General features: G+C 39.5%; 1 protein-coding gene across 1 annotated transcript in view; it reads left to right on the forward strand.

Annotated features, from left to right (window-relative positions):
- The window catches only part of LOC139590977 (probable acyl-CoA dehydrogenase 6), a 76,100-nt gene that overhangs the window by 10,193 nt on the left and 49,019 nt on the right, over positions 1–16,888 (forward strand). Inside the window, exon 2 of the mRNA XM_071429011.1 lies at positions 2,020–2,140. Within this exon, the coding sequence (XP_071285112.1) occupies positions 2,020–2,140 (121 nt within the window). The remainder of the gene's footprint in view (positions 1–2,019; positions 2,141–16,888) is intronic.

Genomic DNA, 16,888 nt, shown 5'->3' on the forward strand with positions numbered 1-16,888 from the left:
TAATGCCATACACAATTTATGGTTTATGCAATGAAATTGTCTTTGGGGGTTTAATTGTGTCATGCAAGGAAGACCTTGTTTTACTCAATTTGGCAAACTCACCTGGTAATAAATCAGTTCTGTTAAGCAATTTGAGTTTTGCTCAAAGTCACAGGAGCAAACCTGCAGAAATCATGGCTTAGTCATTGAGAATCTGCTTAACTTCAAAGGTAGCTTTGTATGTAGGCTACACAAAAACTTGGCCCAGTACCAGCTACAACAAACAAAACTCTGTGTTAGTATATTCACCACCACATGTTTTTGCCAAGATCATCAAAATACTGGAATAACTTTTTGTATGCTCTTTTCCTGGGTGTTATCCAGTGAGCATTGCCAGATGCTATAACAGCCAAAAAGGTGTAACCACCTTCAACATCAAGTGTCAGTGTCTTAGGGTCTGAGCATATGGGACATGGTAATATAGAAGAGAAATGTGAGCTCTCCTAGACAGGGTTCTCCCAAGTATTTTTTTACTACTGATCATTAGGCCTGTGTTAATCAATATAACAGTGGGAGAGAGATAATAATTACTGAATGAGTTGAACATTCAGTATACGAATTTCTCAGAATTTGGTGAGAGAAGTGAAAAAGTGATTTTCCTGTTACCAGCATTCAAGTATGCTTATTTCTGTGGCCAGCTGGAAGACAGAAAGCAGCCATATATGGGCTGAAATTCTCCAAAGAATGTGCAATAAATACATGGTTTGAAGAAAGTTTCGCAGGGTCTCAAGAACCCAGCAGTCATGGAGGGAGAGGATTCTATTTCCAGCTTAAGAAATAGTTAGCACCACAGGACTTGTTTATTTATTGGGGAAAGAAGACTAAGAGGAGTAAGTTCTTGAAATAACAAATTCTCTCTTCATGAAACAGCATAGTAGTTAAATCATGGTCCCACGTTAAAGGCATTACCTTTCTATTGGGAACTGGTGTTTGTTAAAGGCATTACCTTTCTGTTGGGAACTGGTGTTTAGTTTGGACCCAGTCATGAGGCTGACCGAGGTGTGGGGTGCCCTTGGCTGCATGGCAGAAGCAGCCTGTGCCAAGGCCTGGTTTGGGCTGCAGAGCTGGGTGGAGGTGGGCCAATCCAGCTGCCTCATGATGAGCTGGTAGGCAGCAAGAACACACCTGCAGGCTGCCCACTTTGCTCCTTTCCCATAGCCATGGAAATCTGGGACTTTGTGGAGCAAAACATCCAGCTCTTGTGCCCTGAAAGCTGAAAGTGTTGCTGAATGTAGTGGCTGTACTGCAGTTGTGTTTTTCTTGCAAAGGGAAGGGAAGGGAATGCTGCAGCCTGAACAGTGTAAGGACTGTAGTCAGGCAGCTTAGGACACTGACTTTTGGAAGGTGTGCAGCACTAGCAGTAGCACAGACAAGAGCTGCTCAGGGACTAGATTTGGAATATTATCAATTCTGGAAGAAGGTCATACTTTTCCAGTACATATTGTGTCAGACTTGTGGGGAAGTTTAAATACAGACATGCTCCACACAGCACCAACTTCCTAGAGTGTTTCAGGCAAAAAGAGAGGAAATTAATCTCTTCTACTTGACTTTCTTGGAAATGTGTATGGTCATCAAGAACAGATCAACCTTTTTTGCAAAGGTTCTTTTGAGAATAATCCAGATTTCCTTTCTTGTCACTTTCTAGAAACTGTAACCCTACCTTCTAGAAAAGGTAACAAATAATGAGGGAAAGAGCCATTTTCATAGACCTTGGAGAGGCTTAAATTTGCCCAGATGGCCTGTTCTAGTAGTAATTGTTAAAATAATTACTTACATTTGCTTGAATACATCTTTTGTAATAGTTGTGGGTGAATGGAAAATAAGAATATACATCAGGAAGTAAGAAAATTAATGGGCTTTTCTCAGTATATTGTTTTTTCCTTTTCTTCTTGAATTTCAGTTTTTAGGTGAAAGTAGTCAAAAGCTTTTGTGCAGGATGCCTGTGTTTATAACTTGTACATTTTTTTTGTCCAAATCTAGATCATTGACAAGGAGATTAATCCCTTTGTGGATAAGTGGGAAGAAGAAGGACAGTTCCCAGCACATAAAGTGTTTAAAATCCTGGGACAGGCTGGATTCCTTGGTGTGGATAAGCCAACAGGTAGGCGAGTGTGTAACTCCTGACTATTAATAATGATAGACTCAAAAGATTAATTCGCTTTTGCCCCAGGTCAAAGCATGGGTTGGAATTCAGTGCAAAGTCTGCTTATATTCCTCAGTCACCTACAGAGTTACCAACTCTGCAAATACACAAAATAACATTGTTGCATACTTGTTGATATTCTTCTAAATACAAACGTTAAAACCTGTATAACTATTATTTTAAAATTAGGGAAATGAACATCACTTCAATTTTCAACATAAAATCTGTATAAGAACTTTTCTTCTCCATCCAGATATGTATGAAATAATCCAGATCTTCATTAAAGAAACCACAATTTGTAGGCATTGGAAGCATTTTAAGATTTGGCTTATTGTACTGCCTGAACATGCAACCTCTCCGTCACTTCAAAGGATGAGGATAGTGTGGCCTTTTGGCCATTATCCCCTAGATTGTCTTTAAAATGCATTATTCCAGCCCACAGAAGCCTGAACAGAACAGGAGGCTGATGACACAGAGAGCAGGTTTTTGTGTGTATGTTTATATATGTCGACGACCCAAAAAGTCCAGAGGAATAGGAAGTATTTCTGCTCTTCAGATAAGATACATATTCTGCTATCTATTTTTTTTAATATGTGATATAATATATACTTATTTTCTTTTCAAATGCTGCTGTTACATGTAGAATTCTTGGTGATTTTCTTTACCCCCATTTTCCTACATTCAGAGCAGCCCAAAGTGTTTAACAGTTAACTGCAGATAATTTTCTATATGGGGTAGCTCACATAATCTTGGTATGCTACACCACATCATGATATTGCTAAGGCACAGGGTTCTGTGCAACAAATTATGTCTTTTTATCACTTAATTTCAGAGGAAATATTCCCTCTTGAAATGAACTCAGATTCTTATATTATAATGTGGAAGGTTTTCCCACAGCTGTTCAGCTGTTAGATCTCAGAGAACTCATGGGCTGTGATTGTCTGACAAATCCAATTAGGTCTGAGCTGGTATTTCTTTACAGAAATGCTGACAGTTCAAGATTATGCTTAAGATCTATTTAAAGGACAAATAGGATTACTGGAGGAGAGAGAAAACTGCTTCTACTTTCTGCCATAATTGATAGGCAGATTTGAATTGCATCTCAGTGGGTCTCCTTTGCATTGCTGATATTCGTGTTGGGTGTAATAATGGTGCATTGCATGGCTGGCAGATTTCAGTTCTGCCTTCTTATATTCATCTCAGGGCATGCAGAGGCTTCAGCTGGGTTAAGGAACCTCAGTGCTGAAGGTGCTGCACATACAACAATACAGAGGTAGGAACTTTGTGGAACACTCACAAAATATCTGGACAAGAAATAACTGGAGTAAAATCCAGTGAAAAGTGAAGAAGGGACTCGTGGAGGTAAAGGTGGCACAGAAGGTTGCATGCACTTATTACACTTGTCCTACTCATGTTTAAGACCATTTTAACTTTGGCTTTGATGTTTGCATCTAGCTGTTAATATAATTTATTTGACCTCTGCAGCTACATTTTATAAAAGGTAAAAAAAATTGATAAAATCCTCAGCAACCTGTGATCCATCTCAGTTCAGTATTGTTGGGCACAGAAAGTGCACCAACTCCTTGGAAGCTGCTGTCTTTGCAGCATTCGGTTGTGCAAGAGGACGTCACCAGATCCAGCTTTGCTCTGTAATGGTGCAATGCCACCAGGTACATCTTGAAAGTCCTGAAACTTTCTCCTGATGGTAAGTCAAAGTAAGGTGTGTAACAGCACAGTGTATGTAACTGCACAACTTTGGCAAAGCCTGAAATTCTTTGTGTTCTACACTTCTACACAGTGCTTAGGCTTGCTGTATGATTAGTGTATACTGTAAAATAGAATTAAAAGATCCACTTTTATACTCTGCTCAGCCACTTCTGTTATTTAGTTGCTGTTTGCAGAAGAAGAGAAGTCTTATGAAATTTGAAGAAACCAAGAGCAGCCAGGAGCTTTGGAGGGTTGTTGCAGGAGAAGAAGGGAGGGTAAATTGATTTGAGGAGAGCAATTGCAATGCAGAGCATTTGTGAGTTAACAGTCTGCCCTACTTTCTCTTTCACAAACCAAAATTATCATGTTGTATCTCTTCAAATCCAGATCATAAGACATTCTCTTTAAAGAGCGCTGTTTTTTTTTTTAAAGTTAATTCACTTTAGTAATACTTGCTATTTTGAAATACAAGTTTTATTGAATTTGTTTTCCAAGATCATTCTGTCAAGTTTGGAGGGTTTTTTTTTTCCTGCAGAAATAATTTTGAAGCTTTCTGATTGGGCAGAAATGGGTCACAAACTTGTTTTGCTTAGATAGAAGGAAACATCTGTTGGATTTTAGATTTGTTGAAAGTAGACTTTTTCCTGTGTAAACACCATTCCCTTTATGAACAATGAGCTTCTTCATGGGAGGCAGGTTTTTAAAAGAACGTGCCTTACATGTGTCCTTTATCACTGGAAACTTTCTCTGTGTGGAGAACTGATTTGGGGCACTATTTGTGTTGCAAAAGCTCTATAAATTCCCACTGTATGCAGTTGCAGGCTACAAACTTGAAAAAGCTTTTCCTGTATCTTTTTTCACAGTTGTTTACACAGTAGTTGGTTCTAGTGAATATTGGCTGTAGTTCAGGATGTTCATTGGAGGTCATGTAAACGCTGTGGGCAAAGCTCAGACATGCACCCATAATTGGAGAATTTTTAAGATCATCAGTAGATTTGATTTACTGTCTGGTCAGTTCTCTGCCAGAGAAAGAGTCTTCTCTTTGAACAATTTCTCTGCTCTGGTATTCTTTACATGACTCAAAAATAGTGCACATGTTAGTTTTCCTTAGGAAAGAGTTTGTTTTCTGTTACATTGCAAGATTCTTCCTACTAGTAAAATACACGGTGAAAAGTGAATATAATTTATGCATAAAGAGTATTTTTGTTGTATGCAAAATGTGCATAAATTTACTTCATTCAGGATTTAGAAGGAAAAAACAACATGCCTATATACTTATTATTCTTCATTTATATTTACTGTCTATTTCTTCATAAATGATAAAATTCTGAGTTACTGAGCTACTGCCAGTCCCAAAACTAAGGGCAGAGAATATTAGGGCAGGGAGAAGAAATATTTAACCAGTCTTGGTAGTTTGCCATTGTCTGTTTTGCCAAGGGAAGTGGGCAAGACATATTCTTTGAACTGTTCTATGTGCAGATTAGATGAGATACTGGATTAAAAGGGGAAAATATCTGTGTGGTTATTTGTGATCTTATGGCTTATGAATCAAAGCCTTGGCTGTTGCTAAATTTTAGGATGTATTGCCAAAAATGCAGGCTCAAAATGTACTGTGTGCCTACGTATGCCAATGCAGATGATTAAAAGTTGTTTTATCAGCTGATGTAAAAGCACAGGAATCCTGTAGAGGATGGGAGAGAAGGGTTTGTGGAAGGGCAATGTTTCCTCTCCTGCATATTCACATGGCATCACTGTGAAACATGAGTGATAATGATGCTTGCTCTGGGTGTTTCATTAGTGTTTACACTGGCAGTACTGTAAGAATATTTAGTGGAATGCGTTAGCATCTAGAAATAATTATGACAGGTTTGTCCAAATAGTAGCCTTCATTTATTACTGTCAGGCACCTAGCAGTGAATGTAGAAAATATGTTCTTATATATTTCAGGAAAATTAAGTAACTGTGGTAGGATTTGCACATGGATGGGAAAGTGTAGCTCTACACTATCGGTCCCCTTCCTCTGCTGCTGGGACAAACGCCAGATTTGGGACTGGAGAAAGTAATAATCATTACCTTCTTGTCACTTCAGACAGAGAAGCATCTAATAAAAATAATGTTTCAAGTGTATGATTGCACTGCAATTGGAAAATGATACCTTCCCTTCAGAAAGTCTGCCATTGTCTGCCAGTTTATTACAAGTGTCTCTGTCTGCCAGTTTATTACAAGTGTCTCTGTGTTGAATGTGGGGAGGGAATATAGATCTGTACTATCCTCTAAGGTTAATTCTGTTGTTTTCTTTGCAAGTATACATTTATCTGGAAAAATAAGACCTTGTGAGAGTTTGGGCATGGAGAATCACTTGGAAAAAATGTACGGGTTTTCTGTAATACTAAGGCCTGTTATTACACAGAATGAGCATAGAAGGACCTGGGAGGAGCAAAAACTAGAAAGGGATTTAGTAGTTCAGGTGAAACAGGATTCTATGGTAACTTAGAAAGTCAATGGAAGGTGTTCAGGTACTTCTGTAGATAGAATTAGGAGCGATACATTTGTCAGAAGTGAATTAATTTACCCCAAACTGTTCCTGCATGGCAGTAGTGGACCAGCTGCAGTGCTTGTTCTTGGTTTAGTAGATTTAAGTATAGTCAGCTGAATTAACTGTGTGATCTTTTTCCCACTTACAAAAGAGTGCAATAATCATTAATAAATAGTAGTTGCACTCTAAAGGTTTGCAAGAGAAGCCTTTGGGCTGTGCTTTCAGACACCAATGAACCAATAAATCAACACTCTCAAGTGTTTACCAGCTATAATCTATACCTGTTTTGCAATCAAGAAGTAATTTTGATAGGCCTTCAAAAAGCAGTAGACCAAATCAGTCACTGCTTTATTTGAATCAATTTGATAACAAGAATTGTGATGTGTGGCAGGGGTTTGGAGACCTTGATCAGATAAGAAATTTCAGATGCTTATTGGACCTTCTAATTCAGTGGATTGAAATCTCAGGAAAACAGGGGTTTGTATGTGTATATACACCTGAGTTTTGTGTAGTTGAGACTTTTTTTCCCCTTCTTCACTGTTGTGAAATGCTGACTATTCAAGTCCCATTTAGTATCTTGCATGATGAAATTCAGTTGAAAATGGTAAGGGGGGGACAGTTTGCTACATTTCAGAGATCATCAGGTATTTCTGATCAGACAGAGAAATGAGCACTTGAGTTGACCTTTGGTTTTTCTTTAACTGTGAGCCTGACTTGGGAAATGGTTGTGTTTCTTTTCTTCATGGCTTGTTGGGAAATGCAGTGTTACCTCTGGGAATAGCTTGTTCAGCTATCAGTAGCAGCCAGCAGAGAACTGACTTACTCAAGGACACTCAGTCTTTGCAGAAGAGATAATCTTCCTTTAAATGTGTTGTTGATAGAGGGATCAGATTAGTTCCTGGGATTCTGCTTTTGTGTTTCAGATAAGGCAAATCCTCACACTTGTGGCTTGTAATGCAGAACACAGCAGTATTTCATGCAGTTCAGGTGAGCTAATAACAATGCCTTAGGGGTCAGACGTAGGTGTTTCTGAAATCTGGTATGTGTACAGGTTATGTCAAAATTATATCGAGAAGGCAATTTAAAATGTCTCTTTCCTGGAGAAAGTTAGAAGCATCTAACTGGTAGCAAATGCTCAGTTATGTATGTGCAATTAATGCCTGAGCTTTTGACACACATTTCTCTCACAGCAGACCTGCCATGCCAGATTTCCTTCTGTGAATCACAGGCTTTGCACAAACTGTCAGACCCACGTGGTGTCTTGAATCTGACTTGGAGCATCTAGAATCTGAGATGAGAGTGTTACAAGCAGCTGTCACTGTTCTGTCCCTGTTCTACTCTGGGTTGTGTAGAAAACTTTGTCCTCTGTTGTACTTGACTTCCCTCTAGTTTTGTAGGAAATTGTTGGGCTTGGGGATTTTCAAAGAGATATATCTGATAAAAATCTGATGTTCTTGATTTTATAGTTGTGAATAAGAGAAGAATGTGCACTAAAGAGAATAGTTGAATATATTAAAGAAATATGAAATAATATAACACCTGAAAAGAATATAGGGATTGAGACATTATCAAGTAAGACATATTGTTCAGGAAGTTTTTATTAGAGGCGTCTTGCTTATTCTTTACTTCTGTAGATCAAGTAGCAAGACTGTCTCTTGACAAAGCTTGGCCAATGAATGAGGTTATACTGAAACAACCTGGGTATTACAAATATGTCTAATTTACACATAACTGTCTTTTCCCAGCCTCAAGATTCTTGACATCTGTCATATACATAAATGGCATAATTTAAAAGCTTTCTGAAAGTATAAATGCATCTCTTATGCTTACATGTCAGTACACATTTGAAGTGTGGACCAACTGTGAGAGAAAAGGTTTAAGAAAACTGTTCTTCCCATCACCAGAGTTGTACATACACTGAAATTTAATTTAAGTTTTCTGTTTTACAGAAAAAGTTTTGAAGTAAGACCTCAGTGTCAGGGTTTTTTTCTGTTTTTTTCCCTTTGTTTTGTTTCTTAAGCAGAGGCATGGGTGGCCATTTGTGATAAACAAAGTACTTCTTGCAGGACAATTTATTTCCTGAAGAATATATCTGTTTTTTTTTCTCTTTGTGCCTTTCCTGGGTGGCCTAGAATGGCTGATTCCTGTTATCTCTAGTGCAGTAGCTATAATTTTCCATAAGACTACCAACCTGCTCTGTGGTCTTGCCTGCCCTGGGAGATACCTTCAGTGCTGGGCAGCAGGAGCCAGGAACGTGACGTGACTCTGGAGGAGAGGAGGAACTTCTTGCATGGGATCTTTGGAGCAGCACGACCTCTGTACATGCCCCTTGAGCCTGAGAACTGGCAGAAAATGGGCACTTGCCCAGAGCTTCAACCATTTACAAATCAGCTTCACTTGTACACCTGAAAGGGGGAACAAATATAGAATTAATGAAAAATTTCCATGAATGTGTATCACAGGAGTTTGAGTTTTTTGTGACACCATTGAATGCTTTAAAATTCTTTGAAGGTGACTTTAATCAGCATTTCTTGTGCTTCCTATACTGTGTGTCAGAGGAAATGAATGGGACTGTTCTCACCATTGCTTTATTATTCAAGAACAGGGGTCTCTCAATAGAGCAGAAGATCAGTGAGTAATAATCCTTCTGAAAGGAATTTTTTTTTTCCTTTTTACATTATGTATAACCGGTGAAACTCATTCCAGGAAATCACAAGGAGCAAAGTTTAACAGGAATCCAGAGAATGTTAAATAAATATACAGATGGTGGCACCATCCACAGTTACTACAGGGAGAGTAATTGTATTTCTGATCATCAGCTGCTCACTTAGCAGGTGAATACACCATTTCACAGCTTCTTGCACTCTGTGGCCTCACCAACTCCCCCCTGAATAGCACATCTAGCACTGCTCCGTGTGCTGGAGCTTGAGCCTGGCAAAAACATTCACAATACATATTTCGACTTGTTCAGGATCCATCCACAGCCCAAGAAAGGAAGCCTTAAATTAGTTACAGAACCATAAAGTTTGGAAAAGACCTCTTAGATCATCAAGTCCAACCATTAACCCAGCACTGCCAAGTTAATTTTTGTACTTTTCTCCATCTTTTATATTGGAATGGTTGTGAACATGTTTTTTACTACTATACATATTTAGTTTTTAAATCTTACCAACTGCTTTCAGCCACCTCTATCTACTTGTGTTTCCCACTGAGCCTCATCTCTTTCTTCTTGTTTTTTTTCCCTCTTGAGAGGATTCTGGTAGGTCCTTGTGTAACTTCCCTAACAAATTCTATTTGCTACTTCTATTTTAACTGACTTTGAAAGGACTGAAGGCAATAAAAATATTTTGCGAAAAAGTAATGAAAAGGGCCTCTGAATAAATTTTACTGTCTTTTTGGTCTTCGATTGTTTGCTTGTTTTAGGTAGAATAATGAGGGGCTCTTTCCCCTCTCATCCCCTCCCCCTTTTATTTTTTTTTTTTCCCCAAGAGCGATAGCATGGGAGCAACTTGCTCTTCTGTAGCTGGTGTAAAATAGCTGTTAGTTGAGTTTGTCACTCAGAGCTGGTCAGGAAATTCCTTCCAGTGTGTCCAGATGCTTCCTGTGCACAAGGCTGATGTCATACTTGGCACATGATTAAAAAAAAAAAATCACACTGAAGCTGTTTTTTAATTTGGTTTTAACCAGGTCCTTTTGCACCATGGAGGGAGGACAGTTTTGCTGGGGGGACAGTGACTCTGTGCTTGGGGTTGTTTGGAAGAACAAAAAGGAAACCATGTAAAATTTATCTGTTTCTAAAGCCTTACACTAATTCATATTCTGCACATGTCAGGTTCTGCATTATTAAAATAGTTATAGCATCTGATACTTGTAGCAGTGCTGCATTTAAGAAGAGATTTTGGCATCTTTGTATTCTAGGGAGTATTTGAGCTGATCATGATGCATCCTCTGACCTCTTTGTGGATTGTATTATTCTTTTACATGCTTCTGCATAGGAAAGGTTGTGTAAGCTGTACCTTCTGGTTGTTCCTGTAAAACCTGTGGGCTGCTGGACCTATAAAGGAAACAATTATGCACTTCTTACCTTTGGACAGGTCTCACATGGACTCCCTGGCACCACACTAATGAGATGCCCAGATAAACCTGATTCTCTCAAGAATAAAGGGAGTTTCCTACATTTTAACCCCATGTCCTCACCAACACAATGTTGGGAATCCCATCCTCTGTCTCTGCCCAGGTTGAAACTGTGTGTCATCAGATCCCGTAGCCCCAGAGGAGGATGTGGAGAGAGGAGAATACAAGAGGAAACAAACACCAGGAGTAAAATTCTTTACATAAAACTCATTTTGACAGGAAATGTTTTCCTCCTTCCGGTAGAACTTTGTAACTATTTTCAAGACACCAATTTCACTTTATTCCATTTTTGCATTTATTTCTTTATACAGAGAATCCAGTTTCTTCTTTCCTAGAAGATGGATGAGTATTTTGGTCTTTGAAAAGTTTGCTTCATCATCAGTTTAAAGTCACCAGCAGGTCTTCAATGCACATGAAAGATGCTATAAGTTCTGCTGGATAGTACATTTAAAACTGAAGGAATCCTGAGTTTTGGAGGTGCCCACTGAACATGCTTCTGCAAACTGATTGTGCAAGAATTGGCCTGGCCTGTAAAGCCACTGTATTGTGTAACCCATAAGCAGCTCCAGGGATTTCAGAGTATCATCTTTGAGAGGGATCAGAATCTGGCTACTGCACAGATTCTCTGGTGCTGCCTGCTAAATTAGGGAAGGGAAGGAAAATATTCATTTTCTGTTAGGAGACTGGAAAAACAGCAGAAGATAATGAACTGGACTTTCCCTAAAGATATTTTTCAAGCAGTTTAGTTAGGTATCTGAAACATAAAACATGTAAATGCAGAGGATTAGAAAAATCTTCCAACTTTGATCTTGCTAAAAGTTTGGCATGTTTTAAATGCTCCCAGGTTTCCGACTACGGACTTTGAAACAATCTGATAAAAAAACTAAAATGATGAGATTATAGGAGATTTTTACCTTTGCAGCAACCACTATCTAGCATAGTGTGGTTCTATAGCATAGTGGATTTATAGCATAGTGTGGTTTCTGCAAGGAAAAATGCACAGCAGAGTGTGGAAGGTGGAGAGGGGGGCCCATTCTATGTTGTACCTTGTGCCTGCATGATGAGCATTCAGGAGGCATCCTCAGGTCTTCTGTCATAGTTTCAAGCTGTCTGGGGTTCATGCTGAGATCTGTGGATAGGCTCTCCAGCGTGGCTTTAAAATATTTTGCCTGGATTTGGGTAGATGTGTGTTTGTGGTGTGCACAGTCTTCCACTGATGGATTTAGTCAGGAGAAGCTGAATAGAGAGTGTGTACGTGGACATGGCCAGGAGAGCTGGGGCTTGAACCTGCTCCCTTCTCCCACCATTCCAGCGAGCTCTGTAATTAGCTTGTCTGCAATGAAAGGTGGAAAAAGCCTCCAGCAGAGACTTTCCATGTCCTGATGAGAGATGAAGCAGCACATGTGAAGGGTGGTGGTCTCTCTCACTGTGAGAGAGACCACCATCATCTACTATCACCCTCTTTCCTGTCATTTGAATGAAGACACTGGTAGTGCTTGACAGAAAAAAACAGCTGATATTTTAACATAATTTTCCCTTCATTTCACTATTTTATTTATTCAATGGGTAGTTGTGAGCTGTATTCTGTAAATGCCTCCACATGCTGAATGATCTAATTTTCCACGTGGGAGTACAGAATAAACTTTAGAACACAAAAGGTTGCACAGAAAGGTGGCATTAATTATACAAAATTACCATCAGAAGGCAGATTATTATACAGAACATTCTTTTTAACATTATGAAACAGCTTTTAATTTAATACTAAGTTTGAACTGACAACATTCAAAAAACAATCACAAAGCTTTGGAGTTTAATTTCTTGTAAGGAAGTATCCTTAGAGGTAGTTGTTGAAGCATATTAAGTAAGTTTAAGAGGAAAGGAAATTTAAATATAAGTTCTGCTGAATAATAATAAAGGGATTAATTGAAATCATTAATTTCTGGTCATAACAGAGCTTGGTCAGAAAAGGTGAAATGGAACAATACCTGAGTTCTTCTCTGAGTCTCAAATATCCACAAGCTGTAAATATGAGAGTAGTTTTGCAGAGAACAACACTGCAGCTGAGGGTACTGGTGGATGAAAAGCTGGACATGACCTGGCAAATGTGCACTCATAGCCCAAAAAGCCAGAAGTATCCTGGCCTGCATAGAAAGCAGTGTGGCCAGCAGGTCAAGGGAGGTGCTTGTCCCCCTCTCCTCTGCCCTTGTGAGACCCCACCTGCAGTGCTGCATCCAGCTCTGGGTCCTCAGCACAGGAAAGATCTGAGCCTGTTGGAGCAAGTCCAGAGGAGGGGCATAAAGATGATCAGAAGGACAGAGCACCTCTCCTATGGGGAAAGGCCGAGAGGGATGGTGTAGTTCAGCCTGGAGAAGAGAAGACTCCAGAGAGACCTTGTTGCAGTCTTTCAGTACCTTAAGGGAGTTTATAAGAAAGGTGGGGACAAGCTCTTTAGCAAGGTCTGCAGTGATATTGAGTAATTGTTCTAAATTAGAAGAGGGTAGATTTGGATTAGATGTAAGGAAAACATCTTTTACAATGAAGGTGCTGAAGCTCTGGAGCAGGTTGCTCAGAGAGGTGGTAGATGTCCCTTCTGTGGAACATTCAAGGTCAGGTTAGACAGAGGTCTGATCTAGTTGGAGTCCATGCTCAGCACAGGAGGGGTTGAACTAGATGACATTTAAAGGTCAAGCCAAAACATTCTATGATTCTACACAGTTAATTTCGCAGGCATACAAATATAAACAAAAGCTTGCAAAGAAAAGGATTGTCATTTGTTTGAGGTATTGTTTAAAAAGAAATAAGAAAATTAGGCAACAAATAAGAGGAAAAATCAAAACATAACATGGCCACTGATTTGTCTATGGCTAAAGTTGCAAAATATGAAATAGTCAGTGATGAGGTAAGACTTGTGTTTTGTAATTATCCCTGGCTTTGGAGTGGTACAAGCTCTTACATGTTTCCTTTTTATCTCTAATTATGCCAACTTATTAAAAAAAAAAACCAACACAAAAAAACCCTAAAAAACCCCAAAAACCAACAAAAAACCCCAAAGCAAATAAACCACCAGCCTGCTCCAAGAGCTACACTTCTGGGATATTAGAGGCCACCTATGTAACCAGGTCCATGATGCTGGGTGGATGGTGGGTGCCCACCTGGAGCCAGGCTTCCCAGCTGGGAGCTGAAATGCAGAGATGGCAAAGTCTGGAGCAGAGCCAGAAAATGAACCCTAAATTTGGGAGTCTAGGTAGCTGTGATGAATGTGGGAGACAGGAGATTTCTGATCATGATGGTTTGTGCTTGCTCTCGGACAATCCTGAGAGAGTTACTGTAGTCCAAGACTTGAAAGATCCCAACAGATGAACCTTGTGGAGAAGTGTTTACCTCCAGCATCTCCCAACATCCCTGCTCAGCTTCCAACTAGCCTTCTCACTCTTGTCTGTGATGTTTTTGAGTCAAGATTGTTTGGGTTTTTTTTTTTTGTGAGAGTGTTAAGTTTCAGAAAAAAAGGTGAATGTTTTAAGAACATAGTAGAAAATTTGCTTAGGTATCATGCTGTGAAACCACTTGGCAGGGGTGGTTTTATTTCAGCTGACTCTGGAGAATCTGAGGAATGCCACAAATGCATTTTTAATGGTCAGCTGCAATTTTAATAAGTAAAAAATTGCACCAAGCAGGGCATAATTTAGAGTGAAAAATATCTCAATGATATGAAGTCATTCTAAAGCACAGGGCCAGATGAAAACACCCATGTTCAACACAGGCTTTGAACTCACTATGTTTGTGGAGCTGAAAGCACAATCAAACATTGCTCTTCTTTTTGGTGTATGAGATGTGTGTCATTTGCAAAGAGTGAAACTGGAGGGATTATAGTCAAGATCGGTTTTAAGTTGATCCTCTGTTAAAACCATATGTCAACCTACATCTTCTTGCAACAATGTTTTCAACACTCAGGCTTCTGGCTGAGACTTGGATAATTGCATATAGCTTCCCTGTTGCTTGCCTGTGTCTTTTTAGCTGCTATAGGTCAAATATCACCTTTCTTTAAATAACCTCTGCAATAAAACGCCTGAGTGCTAGTTATTGGGTTTTGGCTCTATTGAACATTAATGAGAATTGGGGACATACTTGCAATTTTAGTGTTTTGAAAACTGAGATTATAATGAGAGAAAGGAAATGATGTGATAAATATGCTTCCTCTTTGTTTGCCTCCTTAGAACATCTTTCCTTGCTGGTTTCTACTAAAGCCTTCAAGCTACCTGGAAGCATGTAACCAGATCAGTCAGTCTGTCCTGGTGTGTGTCTGCTGCAGACCTCCCCAGTCTCCCAGAATGATTGCACTGTTGCAATGCCCAGCAAGGGAATGATGGGCAGGTGGCAATCTCTGCTTGCAGTGATTTTAAAGGCAGCATCCTCGCTAACTTTAATAAACCCTGGATTAAAGGGCAGGAGACATCTAATGCAACTTCTCTGTAATAAAGGAAAGCTCCCTGAGCCACTCATGGAGATGTCACACAAGGGATGGGCAGATGTCACCATGCCCTCTTTCTAAGTTTTTAAAGTTTGGGCAGAGTGATACCTGTGATGAAATAACACCAATGCTACCTGGTCTGTAGCAGTGGTCTTTGGAAGCAAAGCTGAAAGCTGTTTTTATGAAGCTGTGATGTGGTTAAAGTTTATTTCTGAAAAAAACTTACTTTATTAAGTGCTCAGTTTCCTTTAATACTTCCGGATATTACGAAGCTCAGCCAGATTAATTTGAGGTCCCAAAGATAAGCAGTTCCTGAGTGTCTGAGAAAGTCCTTAAAGGGTGAGAGGAGAGAGACAAGAATGTGTGCTAGCAAGAAAAGAAATGGGGTGTGAGCTGAAGCTGCCCACTCCCTTGGCCCAGCTGGGGTAGCTGCTTTTAGAGCTGTTACCCCACACACCCCAGCCTTTCTCCTGGCTGCAGCCCGAGAGCCTGGAATGGGGAGCTGGTGGTGCAAAGCCTGGGCACAGAACAGGGGGAGCAGAGCACCTGGAGCTCAGACAGGATTTCCCTCTACATGATGGCAAAAAACACCACAGTCTAATTATTTTTTGTTTGCTGGGTCACCAGGCAGAGTAGTGATCATCACTGATGCCATAAATATTTATAGAAAAAAATTCCATTCCATCTTCCACTTTCACTGAGGTATTTATCCTCACTGTTTCTCTGTTTGTTGTCAGGGTACCCACCTGATTCATTTTTCATCACTCTACACTTGTGGGCTAATGCAATGTGGCATATATTCAGATATCCGTGAGAAGAATGACTATACTGTTTTTGCAGGAGTGCTTTTTTACTATACATTTTGCATGCTGGTAATAAAGCATTTCTGTATTGCTTTGAGATGGTACATTATTATTGTTGAGTGGTTTTTTTTCTTCTTTTGGATATATTATCAAAGCCTTCACTGGTTTGTTTTTTCTAAGAAAATCTTTATAAATCCATTTTCAAAGCTGTGCCTTGCATTTATACATATTTTACACAGCCTTAATATGTTGAAGAAAAATCAGGGGTCAAGCAGAAGCTCACAGATCCAATTAATGAGTTCTAGTAAATGCCCTTAAATCCTTTGTGCATTGGGAGTAGAGCACAGGGACACCTCTCCTGATGCTTCACTTATTCCTTCAATATTTAATTAGCATGGCTTACTCACTAATTCTCAGTGAATTTTGAAAATATTTAATTTGAAACTAATTAGACCAATTCCCTGACTATTAATTACCCAAACCTGCAGATGTAGGAATGGTAGGAGATCATAGGTGAAGACACTGGGTGCAGTTTTATGTCAAGGCTGAATCTCAGGTGTGGCTGAACAGACTTAGGCAAATCTCTGCAAATCTTTCTCTGTACCCCTTTTGTCCTTTGAAAGAGGGAAGAGGGGAGTGGCAAAACAACCTCAATATTGTGCTTGTCCTGCAGGGAGAACCAGGCCAGCCCCAAGCAGTCATGTCTGCTGTTCAGTCATGTCTGAAACATGAGTCAGAGTGGCAAGACATGTTGCTGGTGCAGAGATGTGCATACCAGGTGTGTGTCTTATGGTACATGCATGTTTGTGTGTGCATATGCATATCATGACACATCACAGAGTCACAGAATGTCTCGAGTCAGAAGGGACCCACAAGATCACAGGGTTCAGATCCCTGCCCCTCTCAGGACTATCTAAAACTAAACCATATGAGGGAATCATCCAGACATATGCATTTTCCAGTCTTTAAATTAATGAACAATTTTTATTTTGCCATAATTTTAAATGGTGAAATAATTGTATTGCTTGGAACATCGTATTCTTCTGAGGCTCTTTCCT

Source organism: Agelaius tricolor, unplaced genomic scaffold (genome assembly GCF_023055355.1).
Source record: "Agelaius tricolor isolate 1412-34295 unplaced genomic scaffold, bAgeTri1.0.p SCAF_6, whole genome shotgun sequence".
NCBI classification, from domain to species: Eukaryota; Metazoa; Chordata; class Aves; order Passeriformes; family Icteridae; genus Agelaius; species Agelaius tricolor.